Here is a 22,159-nt window from a genome sequence, read left to right as displayed (position 1 = left end):
ACTTGCAAATGTTTCTTTCTAAGTTGCTCGAAATTAAAACTTTGACATTTAAGTAGTTCAGGTTATGTAAACTGGCTTAAAGATTGTTAATAGTTAGGGTTGTTTCAGCCGTTCCGCCTTTACTGCCCCGGCTATCAGCAGGTAATTAGCTTTCGTTTTCTGTAGGTTTTCAGCTATAAATCAACGCCATTTTGAATCCTTTGTTCTAAGCCCACGCCTCTCGAGCTCAGCAGTAGCGTTCTTTTTAAAGAGATTTTTTTTTTCTTCCCCCAATTAAAACTTAAAATACTTGCAAAAGTCTTGCTTTCTTCTTGGGATGTTAAGATGTTAAGATGTTAAGGCTGTTCCCGGCGACTGGTTCTGCTAATTAGCAGAGGTTATCAAAAAGGCAGGAGAATACAACAACTGCGAAGGGGGGCAAACCTCGTCGGACACCGGACTCCGGAGGGTACACGAGGGCTCAACCCAGCAGCTGAATCTCTCCCTCATAAATTCCAAGAATTTACGAGTGTCCGAGGTGTTAAAGATCGTAAAAAAACACCTCTAACTGTCTCTTGATCTGACAGGCTCAAAAAAAAGCCTGCCATCGGCACCAGGAACAACCGGAAGTCCAAAAAAAAAAAAGAGTCTTAAATCACCTAACTCCCAACCAGGGGTGAAATTCAGCAGGTTCTGACAGGTTCTGGAGAATGGTAGCGGAAATTTTGAATAGTTGGGAGAACTGGCAAATTCCATCTCTGGCTGGCCACAGAGTGGGGAGGGAATGGGGATTTTGCAATATCCTTCCCCCAGGAGTGGGGAGGGAATGGGGATTTTGCAATATCCTTCCCCCAGGAGTGAGGAGGGAATGGGGATTTTGCAATATCCTTCCCCCTGGAGTGGGGAGGGAGTGGAGATTTTGCAATATCCTTCCCCCAGGAGTGAGGAGGGAATAGAGATTTTGCAATATCCTTCCTCCAGGAGTGGGGTGGGAATGGGGATTTTGCAATATCCTTCCCCCAGGAGTGAGGAGGGAATGGGGATTTTGCAATATCCTTCCCCCAGGAGTGAGGAGGGAATGGGGATTTTGCAATATCCTTCCCCCAGGAGTGGGGAGGGAATGGGGATTTTGCAATATCCTTCCCCCAGGAGTGAGGAGGGAATGGAGGTTTTGCAGTATCCTTCCCCCAGGAGTAAGGAGGGAATGGAGATTTTGCAATAACCTTCCCCCAGGACTGAGGAGGGAATGGAGGTTTTGCAGTATCCTTCCCCCAGGAGTAAGGAGGGAATGGAGATTTTGAAATATCCTTCCCCCAGGAGTGAGGAGGGAATTGAGATTTTGCAGTATCCTTCCCCCAGGACTGAGGAGGGAATGGAGGTTTTGCAATAACCTTCCCCCAGGACTGAGGAGGGAATGGAGGTTTTGCAGTATCCTTCCCCCAGGAGTAAGGAGGGAATGGGGACTTTGCAATAACCTTCCCCCAGGACTGAGGAGGGAATGGAGGTTTTGCAGTATCCTTCCCCCAGGAGTAAAGAGGGAATGGGGATTTTGCAATAACCTTCCCCCAGGACTGAGGAGGGAATGGAGGTTTTGCAGTATCCTTCCCCCAGGAGTAAGGAGGGAATGGGGATTTTGCAACAACCTTTCCCCAGGAGTAAGGAGGGAATGGAGATTTTGAAATATCCTTCCCCCAGGACTGATGAGGGAATGGAGATTTTGCAGTATCCTTCCCCCAGGACTGATGAGGGAATGGGGATTTTGCAGTATCCTTCCCCCAGGAGTAAGGAGGGAATGGGGATTTTGCAACAACCTTCCCCCAGGAGTAAGGAGGGAATGGAGGTTTTGCAATATCCTTCCCCCAGGACTGATGAGGGAATGGAGATTTTGCAATATCCTTCTCCCAGGAGTAAGGAGGGAATGGAGATTTTGCAATAACCTTCCCCCAGGACTGAGGAGTGAATGGAGATTTTGCAGTATCCTTCCCCCAGGAGTAAGGAGGGAATGGGGACTTTGCAATAACCTTCCCCCAGGAATGAGGAGGGATGGAGATTTTGCAGTATCCTTCCCCTGCCACGCCCACCAAGCCACGCCCACAGAACCTCCCAACGGTCACTAAACGAACGGTTGCAAATTGAGGACCAATTTGTCAAAGTTGCCCAAGGACAGATTGAAAGCCTAGTCTATGCTTTGCCTTTTAAGGCTTCTAAAAAGACACCAGACTGGCGGATACAAAGATTATTTGCGAAGGTGCTGGATTCTGTGTAGACGGGGGTCTTACCTTTCCGTGCATGACGCTGGCGTTCATTTTCTCAATCACATTCTTCTGAGACAAATATTTCTTGCTGAGAAAGGAAAAGAAAGGAGGGACTTGATGTTCTGACCCAAGCAGAGTCTTGGTCCCGGCAAAACCTCTTTTGTTTACGCGACTGTGAATTCCTTTCGTTCACAGTCAGCAAGGCTTGGCAAACAGGCTTTCAGAGGAGTGTTTATCCACACGAACCTTATCTCGCTCGAAGAGTTGCCAGATAATTAGTTTCGAAACGCAGGGCAAGGAAAAACTTGGCACAGAGTCTCTTTATAGTCACAAACAGAACTTTCCACTCTTGAACCAAAGGAAGGAACAAATTGTTTCAAAAGCCCCCTTCCCGTTCACTCCTCTTTTGTTTCCTGGGGGTGGGACCAATCACCTCCAAGTTGTGGCTTTACTCCTAAGTCAACCCTGCTTTGGACTGGCCCATATTCCCCCCCAAACTCCTCACTGTCTGACTCTGCTGCCAGTTCCGCTGGCTGCTGGCAGGCCACAACACTTAAAGGGGAAACAAGGCTCCGCGTCATATCTGGAGCCCAGGACCTGAACTGGGACTTTCCCAAGCAGCTGCCCCTTCCGAGGAGCCGCAGCACCGCAAGTCCCCTCCTCTCCCCCCAGGCAGAGTTTCCAGCAAAAGAATAGGACAGTGATGGCGAACCCATGGCACGCGTGCCACAGGTGGCACGCGGAGCCATTTGTCAGGGCACACGAGGCGCTGCCCTGTCAGCTGGCCAGTGTGCATGCGCACGCTGGCCAGCTGAGTTCACCGTTTTTAAAAGCCATTTTTTCACCCTCCCCAGGATCCAGAGGCTTTATAGGAGCCTGGGGAGGGCGAAAAGAGCCTCCCCTGCCCCCCCAGAGGCCCTCCGGAGGCTTCAGGGACCGTCTTCAGTCTCCGGACGGTCCCTGAAGCCTTCGGAACGCTTAAAACGACCCTCCGAGCAAACCGGAAGTGACTTCCGGTTTGCTCGGAGGGTCATTTTAAGCGTTCCGAAGGCTTCAGGGAAGCCTCCGGACGGTCCCTGAAGCCTCCGGAGGGCCTCCGGCTGGGCGGGGTACGCCCTCCCCAGGCCCCTATAAAGCCTCTGGAGCCTGGGGAGGGTGAAAAAAGTATGGAAAAATGGGGGGGTCGTGCCTGTTGTGCGCGCATGCACACTGGGGGGGTCGCGCATTGCATTATGGGTGTGGCACGTCCGCACACAACCCCCCACTTGTGGCACGTGAGCCAAAAAAGGTTCACCATCGCTGGAATAGGAGAAAGCCCTTCTTGGCCAGCTGCCTCCCCTCACTCAATCAACATCAGCAGTGCAGCCACGTTCCGGTCAGCTGCTCTCCTGCACCTCTTACCATCTCCCCAGCCAGTCCAGGGCTGCACTGTGCAACTGGAGGTGACTAGCTCCTTGTCCAGCGCCAGCCAAGGTCGCCATGACCACCATAAGCTCCGGAAAGCCGGTCCCATCTCCATTTGCCAGCATCTCGGTAGCCATGGGAATCAGGGTACTCAGGAGGACGGTGCAGGCTCCCTCGCCGACTTGGCTGGAGTGGGGAGAAGGAGGTAAGACACCCCACACGGAGCGGCCAAGGGGCACGTTTTAACGGTGGCATCCCAACTAAGCAAGGGTGGGCTCCGTAGTCCCAGCCCCCTTGGAGCTCCAGGGGAGAGCCTGGGCCCATTCGTACCTGTTCTCCCGCACGATGTAAGTGGTCAGGAGTTGGAGCAGCTGCCGGTTCTCCTGCACCATCTCCAGCTGGTCAGACTCCTTGGGGGGAGAGGTGGTCATACGGGTCAACCAGGCCTGGAGGCGCGTAGGCTCCACGCACGCCAGCTGGGCCAAGGAGCCACACAAGCGCAGAAGGCTGGGGTTTGGGCTCTTCTCGGCTAAACGGGGCAAAGAGAGAGAGGGGGGGGGGAGAGTCAGCCGTCGTTGGGGCTTCTGAGACTAGCAAGGTTCGGGGTCCCAAAGGCCAAGGTTCAGGAAAGACCAAATTCAGTTTGAATATTATTATTTTTTCAATCCACCCCCTGTAATTTTGGAGGGAGGAGATCATTTGCTACACAGGCCCAAAGATTTGCCATACAAAGGACAGTGCAAATCTGCCAGGGGATATTTATTTAGCTGCTGCCACCGTGTCCCCTGCCAGGGGGAACCCCTTATAATAGGGGTATCAAACACAAGGCTCGCAGGCCGGATCTGCGATGTGATCAGATCCGGCCCACGGGGTCATCCTGGAAAACGTAAGGGACTGGCCCGCGTGCAGTGTTGGGCTTCAAAAATTTTAGCAAGGGGCGCTCTGCCCAGTTGCTGGGTTGGGGGTGGCCGTGGCCTAATCGGCCTCCTGTACCATGGGGGGGGGTGTTTTTGCCCTCCCCAGGCTCGAGAGGCTTTGCTCGAGCCTCTAGGAGGACGTAAACGGTCTCCCCAAGCTCTGGAGGCCCTCTGGAGGTGTCCCGAACATCCAATAGACCCGTTTTTTGCCCTCCCCGAGCCACTGCGCCCTGCACTTATCTGCATCCAAAACGGGCCGTGTGTGGACTCCTGGGAGGGGTGGGTGGGGCCAGCCAGGAGTGGGATTTGGAGATTCTCCGAACTGCACAGAATCTCAGCTAGAGGTTCTCCCAAATCTCTGCGAACCCCCAGCAGCCCATGCCTGCCTGCGTGGCTTCGGCTGGACTACCCGGTGTGAAGAGGAAACATGCCAGCTCTTTGGGGAGTGGTGTCAAGCCCTGCCCACTCAGTCGGCCATACCTATCGTGTCAGCCCCGCCCCCAGGTCAATCAGAGCCCAGATGCTGCCCCCTCAATGAAATTGAGTTTGAGACAACAACCCCCCCGCCCTCCCCCAGCCTTATGGGTATCAAGCACTCACTTAGCTGGAAGAGCTTGGTGAAGAATTTCAGAACCCGGTTGCAGAACTTGGCCGAGAGGTTCTCGTTGGCAGTCGCCATCATGATCTGGACCAGCTCTCCGCTGGATGGAAGGAAATGCCCGGAAGGAAAGAAAACATGAGGAGGGGTTCTGGGCTTGTGACAGCCGTCTCCCCCCGGTTACCTGCGAGGTCACTCACAAAGATGGGGGTCAAAGACAAGATTTCCCCCCGTTTCTGAACTAGCACAATTTCTAAACTGCCCCCGAAGCGGGGTAAAATCTGTTCTCCTGTGCGCTGCTTGGAGAATCCAAGCGTGGGTTAACTTTGTCCTTTAGCCTAGAGACTGAGTTATGAAATTGTTGACCACGCCTCCTCTGACTGGAAGAATTCAGTTTTTTAACTCAGTCCAGCCTGAAGAGACGTATAATTTTTCTCTCTAGCATAATAGACAAATTAACTCTTTCAACTGTAAGTATTTTCCCTTGTAGGTTTTTTTCCTCTACTCTAGGTGACTACTGAATTGGAGGGCAGGCAGTTCCATTCGGCCCTTGCCGGGCCGTTTATTTTCCCAGTGCAATTCCGGAGCCCCTGAAGATAACTCAGCCAAAACGGGTAGCGGTTGACCTCATCCCCTACCGACAGCCGCAATGAAGAGCTGGTTCGCCACTCATCAGCCACGCTGGGCGAGATCCGCTGATTAAGCGATATCAGTCCCTACCGCTTTAAATTCACTTTGCCGCTGAGCCTCACTGTTCGGGGGAGTTCGGTTTCCCTGGCAGGCGCGATTCGCTACCGTGTTTCCCCCAAAATACGACAGGGGCTTATTTTCTTTTGCCCCACGAAATATTCCCTTGGGTTTATTATCAGGGAGGGCTTATTGTTTTGGGGCTGCCGGGCGGCTGCTCCCTTGTGAACTGGCTCCCGAAGAGCCGGGCACAGCCTCAGCAGTGAAGCAGCCATGAGGTAACCATGCTCACGAGCAGCCGCCCGGCAAATCCCCTCTCCAGCCGGGAAGAGCGCCATTCACTGACCTAGGGGGTAATCCCTAAGGTGCCAAGCCATGTGGCGCTCTGCCCGCCCTCCAGCTCCCGCAGCTTTGCACATTCGGCATACCCCCTAGGTCAGTGCATGGAGCTCTGCCCGGCTGGAGAAGTGGGTTGCGTGAGCGCCTGTTCCGCCTGCAGCTTCACCAACCACTTGCGCAGCTCTCCCAGGCCACCGCCGCTGGCTGCTCTATGGTGGGCTGGCTGCCGGACAGAGAGTCTTCCGGACAGAGTCTTCCAGCATCGGCCGCTCTAGGAGTGCTCTCTATGGTGGGCCAGCTGCCGGACAGAGTCTTCCGGACAGAGTCTTCCAGCAGCCGGCCCACCATAGAGAGCACTCCTAGAGCGGCCGATGCTGGAACACTCGGCCCCGAGTTTTGGATTTGGAAGTTATGCGTGGAGCGGAACGGGGTGGCGGCGGGCGGTGGCGGGCAGCAGCAGCCAGCGGCGGTGGCCTGGGAGAGCTGCGCAAGTGCTTGGTGAAGCTGCGGGCGGAACAGGCGCTCGCGCAACCCACTTCTCCAGCCGGGCAGAGCTCCATGCACTGACCTAGGGGGTATGCCGAATGTGCAAAGCCGCGGGAGCTGGAAGGCGGGCAGAGCGCCACATGGCTTGGCACCTTAGGGATTACCCCCTAGGTCAGTGAATGGCGCTCTTCCCGGCTGGAGAGGGGATTTGCCGGGCAGCTGCTCGTGAGCATGGTTACCTCATGGCTGCTTTGCCCCTGAGGCTGTGCCCGGCTCTTCGGGAGCCAGTTCACAAGGGAGCAGCCGCCCGGCAACTCTCCCCTTCGGCCAGGCAGAATGCCACTCCCCAACCTAGCGGTATCCCTAAGGCAGCAAGCAACATGAGCGCTCCCCCCCCCTGGCTCCTGCGACTTGGCGCTTTCGGAATAACACTAGGTCAGTGAGCGGTGCTCTGCCTGGCCGGAGGGGGGGGTTATTTTCGGGGGTGGGCTTATATTTTTGCCCACGCGAAAAATGTGGCATGGGTTTAGTTTCGGGACAGGTTGTATTTTCGGGGAAACACGGTAGAAGTAGCGCAATCGCTGCCCTGCTCACAGAGCAGCGGTTACTGCTACGGCCGCCGTGAGGAAAAGAGTTTTGAGACGGCCGTTGCCTTCGTCAAAATCGCAACGGCGGCCATTTTGGAAGCCCTTTTTAAAAGTCCGCACCATTGCGAAAGGACTAAAAGGCGGCCGATCTGTTCGCGCACAGCCGCGTGCCATCAGATCACCCGAGGAAGGTACTAACGGCAGACTGAGGCTGACCGCCATTGCGCACGAGTATTTGTTCGCGGCAGTAGCAGCTCGTGTTTCTTTGACCTCTGCTCTCCTTTGCGAATGCCGATTGTTGAACAAACCTTCGTTTTCTCAGCTCGGCTGATTATTCTGAGTGAGCTCATATTCTAACGATGGCTGATCGCTTGGTGACTGGGAATAACTCGGGGCAGAAACCTGCCCCTCATTGCCTTCCATTCAGTCCAGGGCCAGCGGTAGGGTTAGGAGGACGGTCGCCAGGACCTCCTGCGGGACCAGATCAGGCACCTCATCTGCGGCTGCAGATAAGGCCGCAGGGCGCAAAGATAAGAACAAGAAGGGAACTAGGCCTCTGGCCACTTCCACTTCCAGCAGGTCCCCACCAGCCCTCACCTTGCAGGCCTCTCCACCTGGCTCCCCACCCAGACTGTCAGGAATTCAGGGTTGGTCCCTGGATATTCCCCTGTCACAGGGCCTCTCTGTTGAGGACATAGGATTGGGACCCTATTCATTGTCTGAGGCCTCAGACATGTCGGAGGTTCAGGCACCCGTGCCTAGATGCTCAGAACCGTCGTCCACCTTTACCCCCACTGCAGCAGGGTTGAGGCCCGAGGAAACACCTACCATCAGTATTCCTCCGGAGCTCAGAGACATGATTTCTGTGGCCGTAACTCAGGGTATAGATTCTGAACTCCAGTGAAGGGGGCAGCGTCCCAAACATTCGGGAACTATCTGTTTCGCAAGGGGACCCTCCATCCCCACTACCCTCAATCCACAGTGAGGGTTCTATGCTGGGTGATGAGGAAGACCTGGGCGGGTTGGAGCTATCTAATGATGACGGCCCAGCGCAGCACAAGCCTTCTTTCTCCGGGCTGTTTCGCCCTACATTATTTAAATCATGATTATATAATGCCAAGACCACCGCCAACATGGGCGGCTCTAACACACAGGCCAGCGCAGCGGTGGGACTCGACTCCACGGACCGGTTCTTTGTTGAACAGGTTCAGGAGCAGGACGCTATCTCTTTCCCTAAATTATTTGTAGATGTAATGCAGAGACAGTGGACGCAGCCAGCTGCAATTCCACCTCCCAGCAACGGTGACAGGAAGTTATATGGTTCAACCCCGAAGGTGGATGGGATCCTTCAGTTTCCCACCGTAGATCCCCCAATGGCTGCTTTAGCCTCCCCAGCCCTGGTGCCATCCGAACTGTCGGAAGGCCTCAAGGGAGAGGATGGCAAAGCCGAATTGATGATTTGTAAGATACACCAGGCTGCCGCCTAGCCTTTATGTTCTTTTATACCATCTCTCCTTGGTGACATGATCAAAATTCAGGTGCTTGGCAACAGGTTCATACTTACAACGTGTCCCAAGGTCATGTGACCTTCTGACCAGCAAAGTCAAAGGGGAAGCCAGATTCCCTTTTAACGACCGGGTTACTAACTTATCGGCGGCGGCGATTCACTTAACAACGGAGACAAGAAAGCGCGTAAAACGGAGCAAAGCTGCCTTATCAAAGGTCTCGCCCTGAACAACAGACATCTGGGGCTCAAACTGCAGTCGTAAGTCGAGGACTGCCCCTGCAACTCACCTCTCCGCAAAAAAATCCTCCATGGCTTTCCGGGCCTGGCTGCTCTCCAGCTGTTTCTCCAGATGTTGCAGACATTCCTCCAAGATGGCTTCGTCGAGGCCGCTAAGAGACAAGGACAGAATGAAAAATGTTTATTCTGGTAACTAAAAAAATAAAATAAAACACTTAAAAAAAAAGAGAGAGAGAGAGACAAGGATGGAGTCATTCTTGGGAAACATTTCTCTGGGAAGTCGGGAGTAAACCCAGAGTTGGAATAACCTGGATGTGAAGCCGCTTCAGGTGGGAAACTTCCTGCTTTTCCTCTGAGGATGTTTCGCTTCTCATCCAAGAAGCTTCTTCAGAGTTAAAGGAGCTACTTGAATGAGAAGCGAAGCATCCTTAAGAGGAAAAAGAAGAAAGTCCAGTGGCCTCTTGAAAAAAAGCACCTTTTGTCAAGTTATGAGTTGACCCCTTTGGGACAGCCATGACCTGGATGACTTGAGAATGGTGGATGTTGTGGCCTTTCCAGTGGCCAAATCAGAGGAGGAGGAGGAAGAGGGGCTTTGGGAGTCAAGGTCAGGATCAAGGCAATCTGAGAGCTCCAAGGGGGGAGAGGAAATGGAACTGGCAGAGAGAGAGGGACAGAGGCGGAGCCTGGGCTGTCCGTCAGCCCTCAGATGGAGAGTCAACAGCCCCCAGGTCTGGAGGTGGCTGATGGGGAAGAGGAGGAACAGCTGGGTCCAGTGGCTGATGCACAGATGCATAGAAGGCAGAGGAGAGGAGAGCAGTGGAAATCTATGGGCCGGTCCTTGGAACGGAAGAGCCAACGCTGCTAACGAGGCCTCACCCTAGCTCTGGGGATAAAAGGCAGGGGGTGGAGATGAATGTGGCAGACAATTATTCACCTTGCGGAGGGATCGACTTGTTAGCCTGCAAGAGAAACTTTTTGCTGGGGCTGCTGGGATTCCTCATAAAGGACTCTTTTGAGTTCACATCAGAGGGTTTGTCGTGTTTGGGGAGCTGGGTCAGAAGAGTGGGAAAGCAAAAGCAGCTTACCTGTTCGGGTCGGAGTGGTTGGCCAGAATGTTGTAGCAGCCCATGATCAGCTTCTCGTAGACCCGCGAGAGGAACTCATCCGACTCGGCCGGGCCCAGGATCCTCTCCAGCGAATTGCTGCTCATCTCGGCCACGCTCTCCGTGCTGGTCTCCAACAGGAGAGGCAGCAGCGTGCGGATCACCTGGGGCGGGTTTAGGTCATCGGACCAGCTGGAGTCAGAGAGGAGAGGCAAAAATTTCCTGGGGGAGCGGGTCTTGGCAACATTACCTCCACCACAATCAAGGACTGGGGAGTGGGGCGGGGGTAATGGGGTGAGACTGGTTCAACCCTGCAAAATGACTTCAGCTAAAGCCTTGCTCACTTCTGCTTCATTTCTTGGTTGCCAATTCAAGGGGGAGTGGGGGAGAGCATGGGGGAGGAAAGCCGTGAATGTGGTGCCTCAGCCGGCTAGCCATAACATCTACCAGCCAGTGTGAGAAACCAAAGTCATGTCAACGGACACCTGTTGAAGTTGAGTGGGAACCCTACACCTGGACTGATTGGCCCATGTGACCTGAGACAAAAGGGGTGAGTGGGGTGGGGAGGTCTCCTTTTAACTATCGGTAAGCACAGGGATAAGAGCTACCGTATTTTTCGGAATATAAGACACACCTTTCTCCCCTCAAAAAAGAGGCTGAAAATCTGGGCGCGTCTTATACACTGAATATAGCATTTTTGGTCTCCCGAAACCAACCCCCCCTCACCAAAACGACCGTTGACTTACCTGAACGGTCCTTCTATGTGCGCTGGGAGGAGAATCCAAGCATGGGTTAACTTTGTCCATTAGCCTAGAGCAGTGGTGGGCAACCTTTTTTTTCAACTGAGCCAAATCTCGCCAAAACCACGATTGAAATTTATTTTGAGAGCCACATTTTTAAAACTGAAAATACATAGGATGGTACACTGTTTTTAGTTTCAATAAACTCTGGCATTTGAAGCACGCAAGTCTTAAAGCTGTCAAGTTACAAGATCCTTGTATCCCTAACCCTTTAGGAAAAAAACCCCAAGGGGTCTTCAAACCTGACAGCTTGAAGACTTGTGGACTTCAACTCCCAGAATTCCTTCTCCAGTCATGTTGGCTCAGGAACTCTGGCATTGAAGCATGCAAGTCTTAAAGCTGTCAAGTTGCAAGACCCTTGCACCCCTAACCCTTTAGAAAAAAAAACCCAGGGTCTTCAAACCTGACAGCTTGAAGACTTGTGGACTTCAACTCCCAGAATTCTGAGAGTTGAAGTCCACCAAGGGCATCAATCATATTAGCCCAGGCAGGGATCTGCAAAATTGGCTCTTAAGACTGGTGGACTTCAACTCCCAGAATTCTGAGAATTGAAGTCCACCAGTCTTAAAACAGCCAACTTTGCAGACCTCTGTGTTAGCCCAAAGCCTGGCGCTGGGCGGGCCTTGCTCCCCCACTGGTGGAGCCCCAAGCAGCGAGGAGGGAGAAAAAGAGACGGAGGCCAAGGAGCTTCTCCCCCCCCCCGCAAAAATCTTATCAGGGAGCCAGCGGGCAGTAGCAAATTAGCTGATCACGCGGCGTGATCGGCTAATTTGCTACTGCCCGCCCGGCTCCCCGGTTAGATTTTTGCTGGGAGGAGGCGGGGGGGGGGGAAGCTCCTTGGCCTCCGTTTCTTTTTCTGCCTCCTTTCCCTTTTTTCTTTTCAAGCGCCCCTTTCCCTTTTTTCTTTCGACCCACAATGATTAGGGAGGATCCTGAAGCGAGGAGGGAGAAAAAGAAACGGAGGCTAAGGAGCTTCCCCCCCGCCTCCTCCCAGCAAAAATCTAACCGGGGAGCCGGGTGGGCAGTAGCAAATTAGCTGATCACGCTGTGTGATCAGCTAATTTGCTACTGCCCGCCGGCTCCCTGATAAGATTTTTGCGGGGGGGGGGGGGAGAAGCTCCTTGGCCTCCGTCTCTTTTTCTCCCTCCTCGCTTCAGGATCCTCCCTAATCATTGTGGGTCGAAAAGAAAAAAGGGAATGGGGCGCTTGTTTTGAAGTGCCCGAGAGGAGGGAGGGGAGCGGGCGCCCGTCACACAGAAGAGCCACATTAAAGTGTGTAAAGAGCCGCATGTGGCTCGCGAGCCGCGGCTTGCTGACCACTGGCCTAGAGACTGAGTTATGAAATTGTTGACCACGCCTCCTCTGACTGGAAGGGTTTAGTTTTGTACGAAGGTTCAGCCGGACTAAGAGATGTAGATTTTGTCATCAGTTCATTAAGCAATGAGGTAGTCCGACAAATGAGACAGTCCGACAATTCAAGACAGGTGCCAAGTTCCGAATAACGCGGATCGAAATACAAGTCCCGAATTTCCCTGGACCACCCAAAGCGAGGGTCGGGTGGGTTCTCCTCGCAGCGCACATAGAAGGACCGTTCAGGTAAGTCAACGGTCATTCTCCTGTGTGCTGCTTGGAGAATCCAAGCATGGGACATGCCAAAGCAGTAAAGTTCAAGGGCGGGAGCCAGACTGATCAGGGGTCTGAGATGCCCGCTAGAACCCTCGGAAGGACCCGCCACACAAATGAGGCCTCTGCTGAGGCAAACACATCTAATTTATAATCTCTGACAAAGTGCGATGGTTATGACCAGGTCGCCGCCCTGCAAATCTCCTCAAATCTCCTTGTTATCTTGATCTCTCCTTTATTTGACTATATCCGGTATCATAACATTTCCCCCCCTAATAATCAAGACTTAACTGAATCTAACTTAGTTCTTTTTTTATTAACCTTTATGGGTAATCCAAAAGGATTTCTAATCTTCCTTTCGTGGGTACCATTCAATATTCATATCCAATTATTACTTATCATAACACTACACATTGTATACATTATTATCGTTATCAATTATGTATTTATTTAACTATATCTATTGTCACTAAATTTCACTAACTAGTTTTAAATTCTACACTTCCATCTATCAACCTGTATCTTTCCAGCAGCAAAACAGCCTCATGTCTTCTGCCATTTGTAGTGTCAGTCCTCTAATCGTCTCCTTAATCAAATTTGTATGGACTCCTCTTAGCAACTCCTTGCTTATAAAATCTCTCATGTAATTTCGATGCCCTTCTTCTGTTTCCTTAATCAGTTTATCTTTGATTGTCAGTAGTGTTATCAATGATGTTGCTAATAAAATTTCTCTTTAAATCTATAAATTCTTTTTTCTTCTTCTGTGTCTTGCCATCTGGGGTAGAGTTCCCCTCCATTTAATTCCTCTTTCAGTATTCCACTCTTTCCATTTCCAGAAACAAACCAATCACCATAAATATCAGCAAATTTAATTTCTTTATGGTCATTTTCCTCTTCGTTTTTTTAGGATTCTAACCTCCACTTTTTCCACTTGATAAACATCTCCAACTTCATCATATTTTACTGTTAGATGCTCTGTCTTCCAACTTCTTCTCTGTCCTCTCAAATGTGTTTGATAATTTCTGAATTTCGAAGAATATCTTTTGCAGACTTAAAGTTTCTTTCTGCTGTTGAAATTGTGCCATTATCTCCAGCTAACAAACACTGCTGCTCTAGCTTAGGAGGTTTTTACAAGATTAAGCATAGATTCACAATAAAATTTTATTTTTACTTTTATCTGGTTGAAGATATACTTCAAAGGGACATTTGTATGCTTTTCTTCTTATCACTCTCTATAAACAAGCAGTGAGACCTTGGAGTGCCAAGCCAGGATAATCAGTAAGAAAAGTAAAAGTGTTTCATTTCCAATACACAAACCTCCAGCCTCTAGTAGCAGTGTTATTGTTGCAATTTTCTTTGTTTCTTTTTGCATCTTTTTTGCATCTTTTTGTATTTCAAGTTTAAAAAAAGTCAGATTCTTGAACAAGTTAGAAAAACACCCACAGTAATGAAAGGAGAATTTTAGTCCATAGGTTACAAAGAATAATAAAAGAAAAAAAATAGAAGAAATTTAATCCATTCGTTTTAAAAGGCTTGCATAAATTCCATCCATGAACATAGCATTTAAAAAGTAAGATAACCCACTGTCCAAAACCATTCCAAACTTAATTCCACTGCTTATTTTTTCTGTTCTCCAATTTAAATTAGTTTTAAGTTTTTTATAGGCAGTCTCTTTTAAAACGGTAAAAAATCCTCACCAGCTGGAAACACTTTCTCTTTCCGTATTCTTCCGTTTTGGAGCCGCCCCGACTTCATCAGCCAAATGGCTGGATTTTTTGTCACCGGCTTGAAGAATTTCTCTTGGATCAATCAGGGATTTGCGATGTCCCTGAGATCAGCAAGATGTATTCTTCCTGTTCACCGTCTCTGCGGGACAGTTTAGGTCTGTTTGGACCACCCAAAAGCCTCCTCAGGCCTCAACCCTGCTGCAGTGGGAGAAAAGGTGGCTGTTGGCTCTGTGCATCTAGGCATGGGCGTCTGACCCTCCAATATATCTGAGGCATCAGATAAGGAGTGGGATCCCAATCCAAAGTCTCCCACAGAGAGGCCTTGTGGAAAGGGAATATCAGGGGACCAACCCTGTACTCCTGCCAGTCTGGGTGGTGAGGCAGGTGGAGAAACCTGCATCGCGAGATTTAGTGGGGACCTGTTGGAAGTGGAGGTGGCTGGAGGCCTAGCTCCCTTCTTGTTTTTATCTTTGCGCCCTGTGGCCCTATCAGCTGCCGCAGATGGGGCTTCTGACTTGGTCCTGCAGGTGGTCCTGGTGACAGTCCTCCCAGCCCTATTGCTGGCCCTGGACAGATTAGATGGTAATGAGGGGAAGTTGCTGCCCCAGAGTTGTTCCCAATCGCCAAGCGATCTGCCATTATTATTGTCAGAGAGCTTACTCAGACTAAAGCAGCCGAGGTGAGAAGCGAAGAATCGTTCTGCTATCGGACTATCAAGTTCGCAATAGAGTGCACAGTGTAAGGGGATCACACGCTGCTTTACTGCACTGGACGAATCCTTGTGCGCAATGGCGGCCAGCGTTAAGAGACGGTTAGCTCCACCCTCGGATGATTTCTCGTCACGCTGACTTGGCGCACATAATCCGGCCGCCCCTCGGCTAGCGCTCAATGGCGCGCAATTCAAACATCCCAAAATGGCCACCGTTTTAGGTTTCGCCGAAAAAAATGGCCACTCCGAAACTGTTTTCCCTCCGTGGCGGCAGCGGTTGCGGCAGTAATGGTAATGCTTGCTGCAGGCCACTGATCGCTAATTGTAGCAGATTGTGGCTGACTAATAAGGCCGATCGCGCCCAAAGGCCAGGCCAGCGGCAAACCATTTAAATAAGAAGGGACTGATCATGCTTAACAAGTGGATTGCGCCTGGGGTAGCTGACACAAGAGTGGCGCACCAGCTCTCGGCTACGGCGATCAATAGGCGAGAGACTCAATCGCCATTAGATCCGGCCGATTTAACTGTGAGTAGCGCCCACATTGTGTTAAAAAACGGCCCGGTAAGGCAGTCAGTCGGAACGGAGCCGCCTGCCTCCCACACTCTGTAGGTATCTAGAATAAAAATAACTGCTACAAGAAAAAATACTTACATAAAAATACGAGTTCATTTGACTAGCGTCCTAAAGAAAATTATACATCTCTTCAGGCTGGACTAAGTTAAAAAAACTGAACCCTTCCGGTCAGAGAAGGCGTGGTCAACAATTTCATAACAGTCTCTAGGCTAATGGACAAAGTTAACCCATGCTTGGATTCTCCAAGCAGCGCACAGGAGAATGGCCGTGCATAGCTTGTAGGCAGCTTTCAGAGAGTTCCTGGGGGCTGGGGAGGGCAGAAATGAGCAAATAACGGCCCTCCAGCCCCCAGGAGCACTCTATAAGCTTCCCAATGCCCCTTTTTTGACAAAAAACGGGCTAGTTTTCACAAAAAATGGGCGTTTTTTTGCTTGTTTTTGCCCCCCCCCCTCTCCCAGGAACACTCTACAAGCCTCCTAAGGGCTATTCATGCCTTTTTTTTTGGAAAAAAAAAAAAAAGAACGGGCCCATTTTCGTGAAAAACGGACCGTTTTTGGGAGGTTTGCAGAGTGCAAAAATTTTTTTTTTAAATTTACCTCTTGAAAACCTTGGTGCATCTTATACTCAGAAAAATACGGTACCTTCACCTTTCCAAGTGCCGATATGATATACTCAATAAAGCAGGGGTGTCAAACTCAAGGCCTAGGGGCGCCGGATCCTGCCCGCCGGGTGTTTAGATCTGGCCTGCGGGGCCACCCTGTAAACAGCGAAGGACCGGCCTGCAGAGCTTCTGCCAGCGAAAACAGGCACTGGAGCTCCGTTTTCGGCTGCCGCGGCCTCCTACAACACTCCACCAGTGAAAACGGGAGCTCGGGAGGGCTGCTCCGTTTTTACTGGCAGAGGGCTGCAGGAAGCCGTCGCAGCTGAAAATGGAGCTTGGGTGCCCGTCTTCGCTGGCAGAGCGCTTGGGCCGCCACAGGCGCCCCCGATACAAGTGATGTCAAAGTAGCCACCCCCACCCTGGCCCTCCAAGGTCAAACACAACCCTGATGCGGCCCTCCATGAAATAAGAGCTTGACACCCCTGCCATAAAGGATCTCTTGAACCTAAACGAAGTGTCAGAGTGCTGACTTCCCTGAGTTCATTCCTCAGAACCATGGGACTTACACCACAAGGTCTCCGGTGAGCCTGACCAAGGAGAGGAGGGTGTGCTTCAAGGAGGCCGCCAAGGGAAGGCTCTGACTGCACAGGGTGCCCAGGTGGGCGGCCTGAACGGCGCTGATGTAGCTCTCGGCCGGGATGGTGTCGTTGGCAAAGGCGTTGCGCTGTAAAAGCCCACAGAAGCGGTCACATTGCAGTTAAGGCTTTCCAGCTGGAAAGAAGCTCAGAGACAGCTTCATCGAGAGGCTTGGGACTCCCAGCAGCCTCCCAGAGAGCAGGAGGAGGGATTGCCCACAGAGAAATATGTCTGAGCCACCAAATGACAGCAAGGCAGAAGAGAAGAAGCCGGCGGGACAGTCCGCCATGGGAGGGAAAGACCAGCCCAGGAAGAGGAGGGAGGAGAAAGAGACCAGGCCCACCTATGACTTCCTCCCGCACCCGCCAACGAAAGAGGGACTTTTTAAAAGGCACACTCACCCAAGACCCAATGTTGGGGAACTCGTTGGTATGGATGCTGTTCCAGGATTCGCACAGCGACTGGACGGCTGACGGCAAATTCTGGATCAGGACCGGCCCTGCCCAGCAAGAAAACAAAAGACCCATCAGTTAGGAAAGCTGGGAGAACAGCGAGGCTGCACCTGCTGCCAATGCCGGTCCCAATGGACCCTCAGAGGACAAAAAGGGCCACCAGCAGCTAGGAGAAAGAGAGGTCTGGCATGGCTCATCCCTACCCTCCGAGGACCCGAAGATGTTCAGCTCCACTCAGCTGTGTACGGTCGGGATCAGAGGTGGTATTCAGCCAGTTCGGACTGGTTCGCCCGAACTGGTAGTGGAAATCGCAGGTGGACCCACCAGCTGGCCCTGCCCGCTGGCCCCGTCTCTATGTTGTTGTATTTAGGCATGTTTTTGAGGATGGCTGCATGTACGGAAGGCTTACGAACAAGCAAAGCTGATGCTCGGAAAGCCGGGTGCAAGCGCGGAAGGGACGCGTGCGCCTCCGAAGCAAGCTGGGATGTGCGAACCGGTGGTAACAAAATGTGAAACCCACCGCTGGTCGGGATCATTGACCTTGAGACCCTCCGGGGGATCTCTTGTTTCCTTTCCCCCAGAAGCTGGGCCCAAGACCATCTTTCCAGAACTAAACCGGAACCGCAAACCAACGTCAGGGCACCCAGGCTGCCAAACTCAGACTCAGTTCATCCGCTCGACTGAAAGGCTTTCGCCCTGTGCAGTTAAAGCTGAGATATGCTGCCACCTCCCAGCTGCAGGCACTCCTCGGCTTATGACCGCAATGGAGATCCCCCAACATATCTGTTGCTAAGCGAGGCAGTTGTTCGGCGAGCTTCATCCCCTTTTATGACCTGTCTTGCCACTGTTGTTAAGTGAATATCTGTAGTTGATTAAGTTACCCTTGCTCTCCCGAAAACGAGACCCAATCATATTTTTATTTGGGCCCCAAAATATCCTCTTTCCCCCAAAATAAGACCTCCCTAGATAATAAGCCCAATCAGGCTTTTGAGTGCATGCGCTGAAATAAGCCCTCCCCTGAAAATAAGACCTCCATGAAAATATTTAAACACATGCGCAGCTGGTTCCCGCCATTTCCTGGGAGGGGGGGACATGCCCCATGCGCCCCACATGCACCTGTCATCCACGCGGAATGGCCTCAGAGTCCGCTCCTGCAAACCCCAGCTACCGCGCCTCTTCTCTTAGTGGCGGCCGCAAAAAGAGCGGCAGGCCCAGGAAAGCTAGGGCTGGCAAGAGTGCGCCATAAACAAGAGACAGAACTTCCGGCCCTCTCTGGATCAGCTGATCCACGGGCCGAGGTTAAGGGGCCTCCTGCACCTCAAAAATAATAAGACCTTCCCAAAAATAAGGCCAAGGGCTTATTTCGGGGGGGGTCAAAAGAAAGTATCTTATTTTCGGGGAAATACTGTAAGCACCAGGTCTTATTTTGGGGAGACGTCTTACCTTAGGACCATTGCAAAGGAAGGAAAGTCGTAAAACGGGACCAAATTCGCTTAACTTAACAACATATATTTGGGCTCCATTGTGGTCATAAATTGAGGTCTACCTGTTACTTATTCCGGTTTATAATTCTCTTGCATCATGAAAAAACAGTCACATAGGCAAATGTAATTGATTTTTTTTTTAAATTAAAAACTGAACAACTTGAGGCGGAAAGCGACTTACCCAGAGTGTTGGATTTGCAGCGACTGGAGCCAATGGCCAGGACGGCAGCATATCCTTGCAGCTTCTCTTCGGTGGGTTTGTTCTCGGACGAGCTGTCCTCGGAAAGGCTCTGCAGCAGGTAAGATCTGCGGCGAGAGAGAAGCCGTTGGGACTCTACCGAAGTTGCCAGGCAGAAGACCGCCACGGCCGGGGCAAAGGGAGGGCGACATCGGAGAGTCCCAGCAACCTGGTGAAGGTGGCGTAGGTATCGATCAGCTGCAGGGCGGCTGGCAGCAGGTTCTTGGTGATCTCCGAGGATTTGTGAGGATCGGTTTCGGCAGCCAGCTTGGAGAAGTGCTCGTCTAGGGAGACCTGGACTTTGGAAATGGCCGCGTCCAGGGTGTAGATGGACTGCAAGCTGGGGATCTCGTGCAGTTGAAGGATGGTGGTGCAGTCGACCCCGCAGAAAGAGGAGATCTGGGAAGGGAAGAAGAGGATTCCTGGCAGGATTGTTCCCTTTGCGGCTGAGGTGGGGTTTGATCCCTCGCTCTGCTACAACTCAGTTCCTAGAGCAGTGCTTCCCAATGTCAGCGCTCCTTGGCAACTTGAAGAGAGGTGTCAGGCCTGCAGCCATATTCCTATGGTATCTTTGGCCTGCCACACTTTCTATTATTCTACTATGCCTTTTCTGTTGTGGGAAAAGAGGAGTGGGGATTGTACGGAGTGAGATGCTATGCAGCCATAACGAAATTCTTTCTAGAAAGCCAAGGTCATCCTTTGTCTCTGCACCTCTGCACCTGACCGGAAATGGATGGGTGGAACTGCCAGCATGGCAGTTGGGAGATGGGCTTGTGGGTGTGGGGGCAAGATCTTGAACTTTCAACTGGGTGGAAAAAAACAGGAAGCTTTCAGATTCGGGTTTTCCCAGATGTGCCAACATGGCTCTCTTAATAAATTGGAACTTTGAGGAATCCTTTGCCTTGGACTATGATTTAATTTTTGATGCTATTTGGAACCCTGACATGAGCTGGACTTCAACTCCCAGATTAGCTGTGGTTGTGCTGGCTAGCGAATTCTGGGAGTTGAAGTCCATCCTGTTAGGGATGTAACCCTAGGCTTGACTTGGCAATGTATATATGCTATGATTACTGTACTGTTACTTTAAATGCTTAAGACATGTAATTGGCTTGTTACCTCAAGCAGCTATAAGAGGGAGCCAGAATGGTTGTTAGCTCTCTCTCTCTGTTTTGTTAGAAGCTGGTCGGTATTTTGAGGTATTGTGGTTTGTTACTGTTAGCTACTTTGTGTGCTAGACTGAATATTGATAACTGAATTACTGAACCGTGTATGACTTGGACTGTAAACCGAACTCTGAATACTTCTATATTTCTACATAGTAAATTACTATATTTTTATACTATTCAGTGTCTCTGTATGCTGGTTTGTCCGTGTTATTCCATATCACTCTCATTACGCTTCTCTGCATACTCGCTCTCCTAATGGGGAGCTTAATTACTTACCCTCTTCAAGTTGCCAAGCTTGGGAAGCACTCCTCTGGGAGATACCATTCCATTGGCTATTCTGTGCCTCTAGTAATGGCAATAGCACTTAAGACTTATAGTTGCTTTTACAGCCCTCTCTAAACAGTTGACAGAGTCAGCCTCTTGCCCCCAACAACCTGGATCCTCATTTTACCGACCTCAGAAAGACAAAAGGCTGAGTCAAGCTTGAGCCAGTCAGAATCGAACTGCTGGCAGCGGGCAGAGTTTGCCTGCAATATGGCATTCTAACCATTGTGCCACCGCGGCTCTATTGAGATGAAATCCTGCTTTTTCTACCCAGATCAGAAGGCAGAATGTTGTCTATCGCTGACCGCACAGCCTCCGCAGAGGTCAGGCGGCAAATAAAGAAATAAGAAGGCGAAAACGTTGTCTTTGATTCGACAATTCCCGGGGCCTGAACGCACCTGCCTGGCGAAATACTCCTCCGCAATCTCCACGTCGTACTTGACGGAGCTGCATTTGGCCGAAGTCAGCTCGACCAGGGAAGCGGCGTGCTCGGTTTTCATCCCTTGTTTGATGAGGTGGTCCTAAGAGGGAAGTCCGAGAAAAAGTAGATTTTAAAAAAAAATTAAATGAAAAGACAAGATAGGCCGAAGAGAAGAAGAAAGGCAGAGTGTGAGGAACTACGTTCTGGTAAAACCCTGGAGTGAGTCCCATCTGGAGAAAAATAATCTCAGCCCAGCCCGTCTCTTGATTTACCAACGGCCATTTACCACCACTGGACATAGGGAGTCCTCTGACTTACGACCACAATGGAGCCCAACATTTGTATGTTGCCAAGTGAGACATTTGCTAAGTGAGCCCTGCACCCTTTTTACGACTTTGCTTGCCACGTTTGTTAAGCGAATCGCTGCGGTGGCTAAATTAGCAGCAGGGTTGTTTAGTGAATCTGGCTTGGGCTTGTCAGACGGTCGCAAGAGGGGATCAATGCAGTCCCCGGGAACGCTGCGACCATCGTAATTGTGAGTTGGTGAACAAGGACATCCGAACGTGTATCAGGTGACCATGGGCGATCCTTTTTTTCAGTGTCATTGTAACTTCAGTCACTAAACGAACTGTTATAAGTTGAAAACGACTGTATTTTTCTGTCTATAAGACGCCCCCCCACCCCTGTATAGGATGCCTCCACGTTCCATGTAGAGTAAGTAAGCACACTACAAGCCATTGCTGTACAGAATTAGAGTGAGTAATACAAGAAGAACAGCAAAAGCATCACAGGAACAATAGAGATGAAACCTAGAGTGGCAATGTCATCCAGGAAACAACTACAATAGAGAGGAAGGATAGAGCTGCATATAAGGTAGAGGCTCGTCCGGCATGTGCAGCGGAGCTAGAGGACGAGGATGGGCCACACCTTCTCCTCTCCCCTCCCCCCCCCGGTGTATAAGACGCCCCTGTATTTTCAAGTAAATATTTTAAAGAAAAAGTAGCGTCTTATACACAGAAAAATACGGTACCTGTACTTTCGAGCACCCCATACTCCCTTGCCCAGCCCACAGGAGCAGTTACCTTGATCCAGTTGACATAGGAGGGGATGTGGAGGCGGGAAGACCAGCGGAGGGTGTGGAGGATGTCACATTCCCGCATCTCCGGGCTGTTCATGGCCAGCTGGTTCATGTAGCTCTTGGACGGGGGGAGGAGGCCCAGGACCCGCCAGAGAATCAGGAAGTAGTACTGAAGCGCGCAGGCCTCCTGCGAGAGAGAGAGAGAGAGAGAGAGAGACAGAGACAGA

The 22,159-nt window shown here is 51.1% G+C and overlaps 1 protein-coding gene across 4 annotated transcripts in view; it reads right to left on the bottom strand.

Annotated features, from left to right (window-relative positions):
* UBR4 (ubiquitin protein ligase E3 component n-recognin 4) overlaps nt 1-22,159 on the bottom strand; it is a 179,538-nt gene that overhangs the window by 128,890 nt on the left and 28,489 nt on the right. For all 4 annotated transcript variants that reach the window (XM_081954563.1, XM_081954560.1, XM_081954562.1 and 1 more), the window contains exons 23-34: nt 21,937-22,119; nt 20,832-20,954; nt 19,113-19,342; nt 18,887-19,011; nt 17,171-17,268; nt 16,700-16,857; nt 10,082-10,291; nt 9,047-9,148; nt 5,156-5,256; nt 3,969-4,167; nt 3,636-3,824; nt 2,259-2,322 (exon numbers count right to left, since the gene is read on the bottom strand). In XM_081954563.1, coding sequence (XP_081810689.1) covers nt 2,259-2,322; nt 3,636-3,824; nt 3,969-4,167; nt 5,156-5,256; nt 9,047-9,148; nt 10,082-10,291; nt 16,700-16,857; nt 17,171-17,268; nt 18,887-19,011; nt 19,113-19,342; nt 20,832-20,954; nt 21,937-22,119 — 1,782 coding nt within the window. The remainder of the gene's footprint in view (nt 1-2,258; nt 2,323-3,635; nt 3,825-3,968; nt 4,168-5,155; nt 5,257-9,046; nt 9,149-10,081; nt 10,292-16,699; nt 16,858-17,170; nt 17,269-18,886; nt 19,012-19,112; nt 19,343-20,831; nt 20,955-21,936; nt 22,120-22,159) is intronic.

This window comes from Natrix helvetica, assembly GCF_964273705.1.
Source record: "Natrix helvetica genome assembly, chromosome: 5".
Taxonomy (NCBI): Eukaryota; Metazoa; Chordata; class Lepidosauria; order Squamata; family Natricidae; genus Natrix; species Natrix helvetica.
The sequence above is the reverse complement of the archived record's forward strand: the minus strand, read 5'-3'. Positions and strand labels throughout refer to the sequence as shown.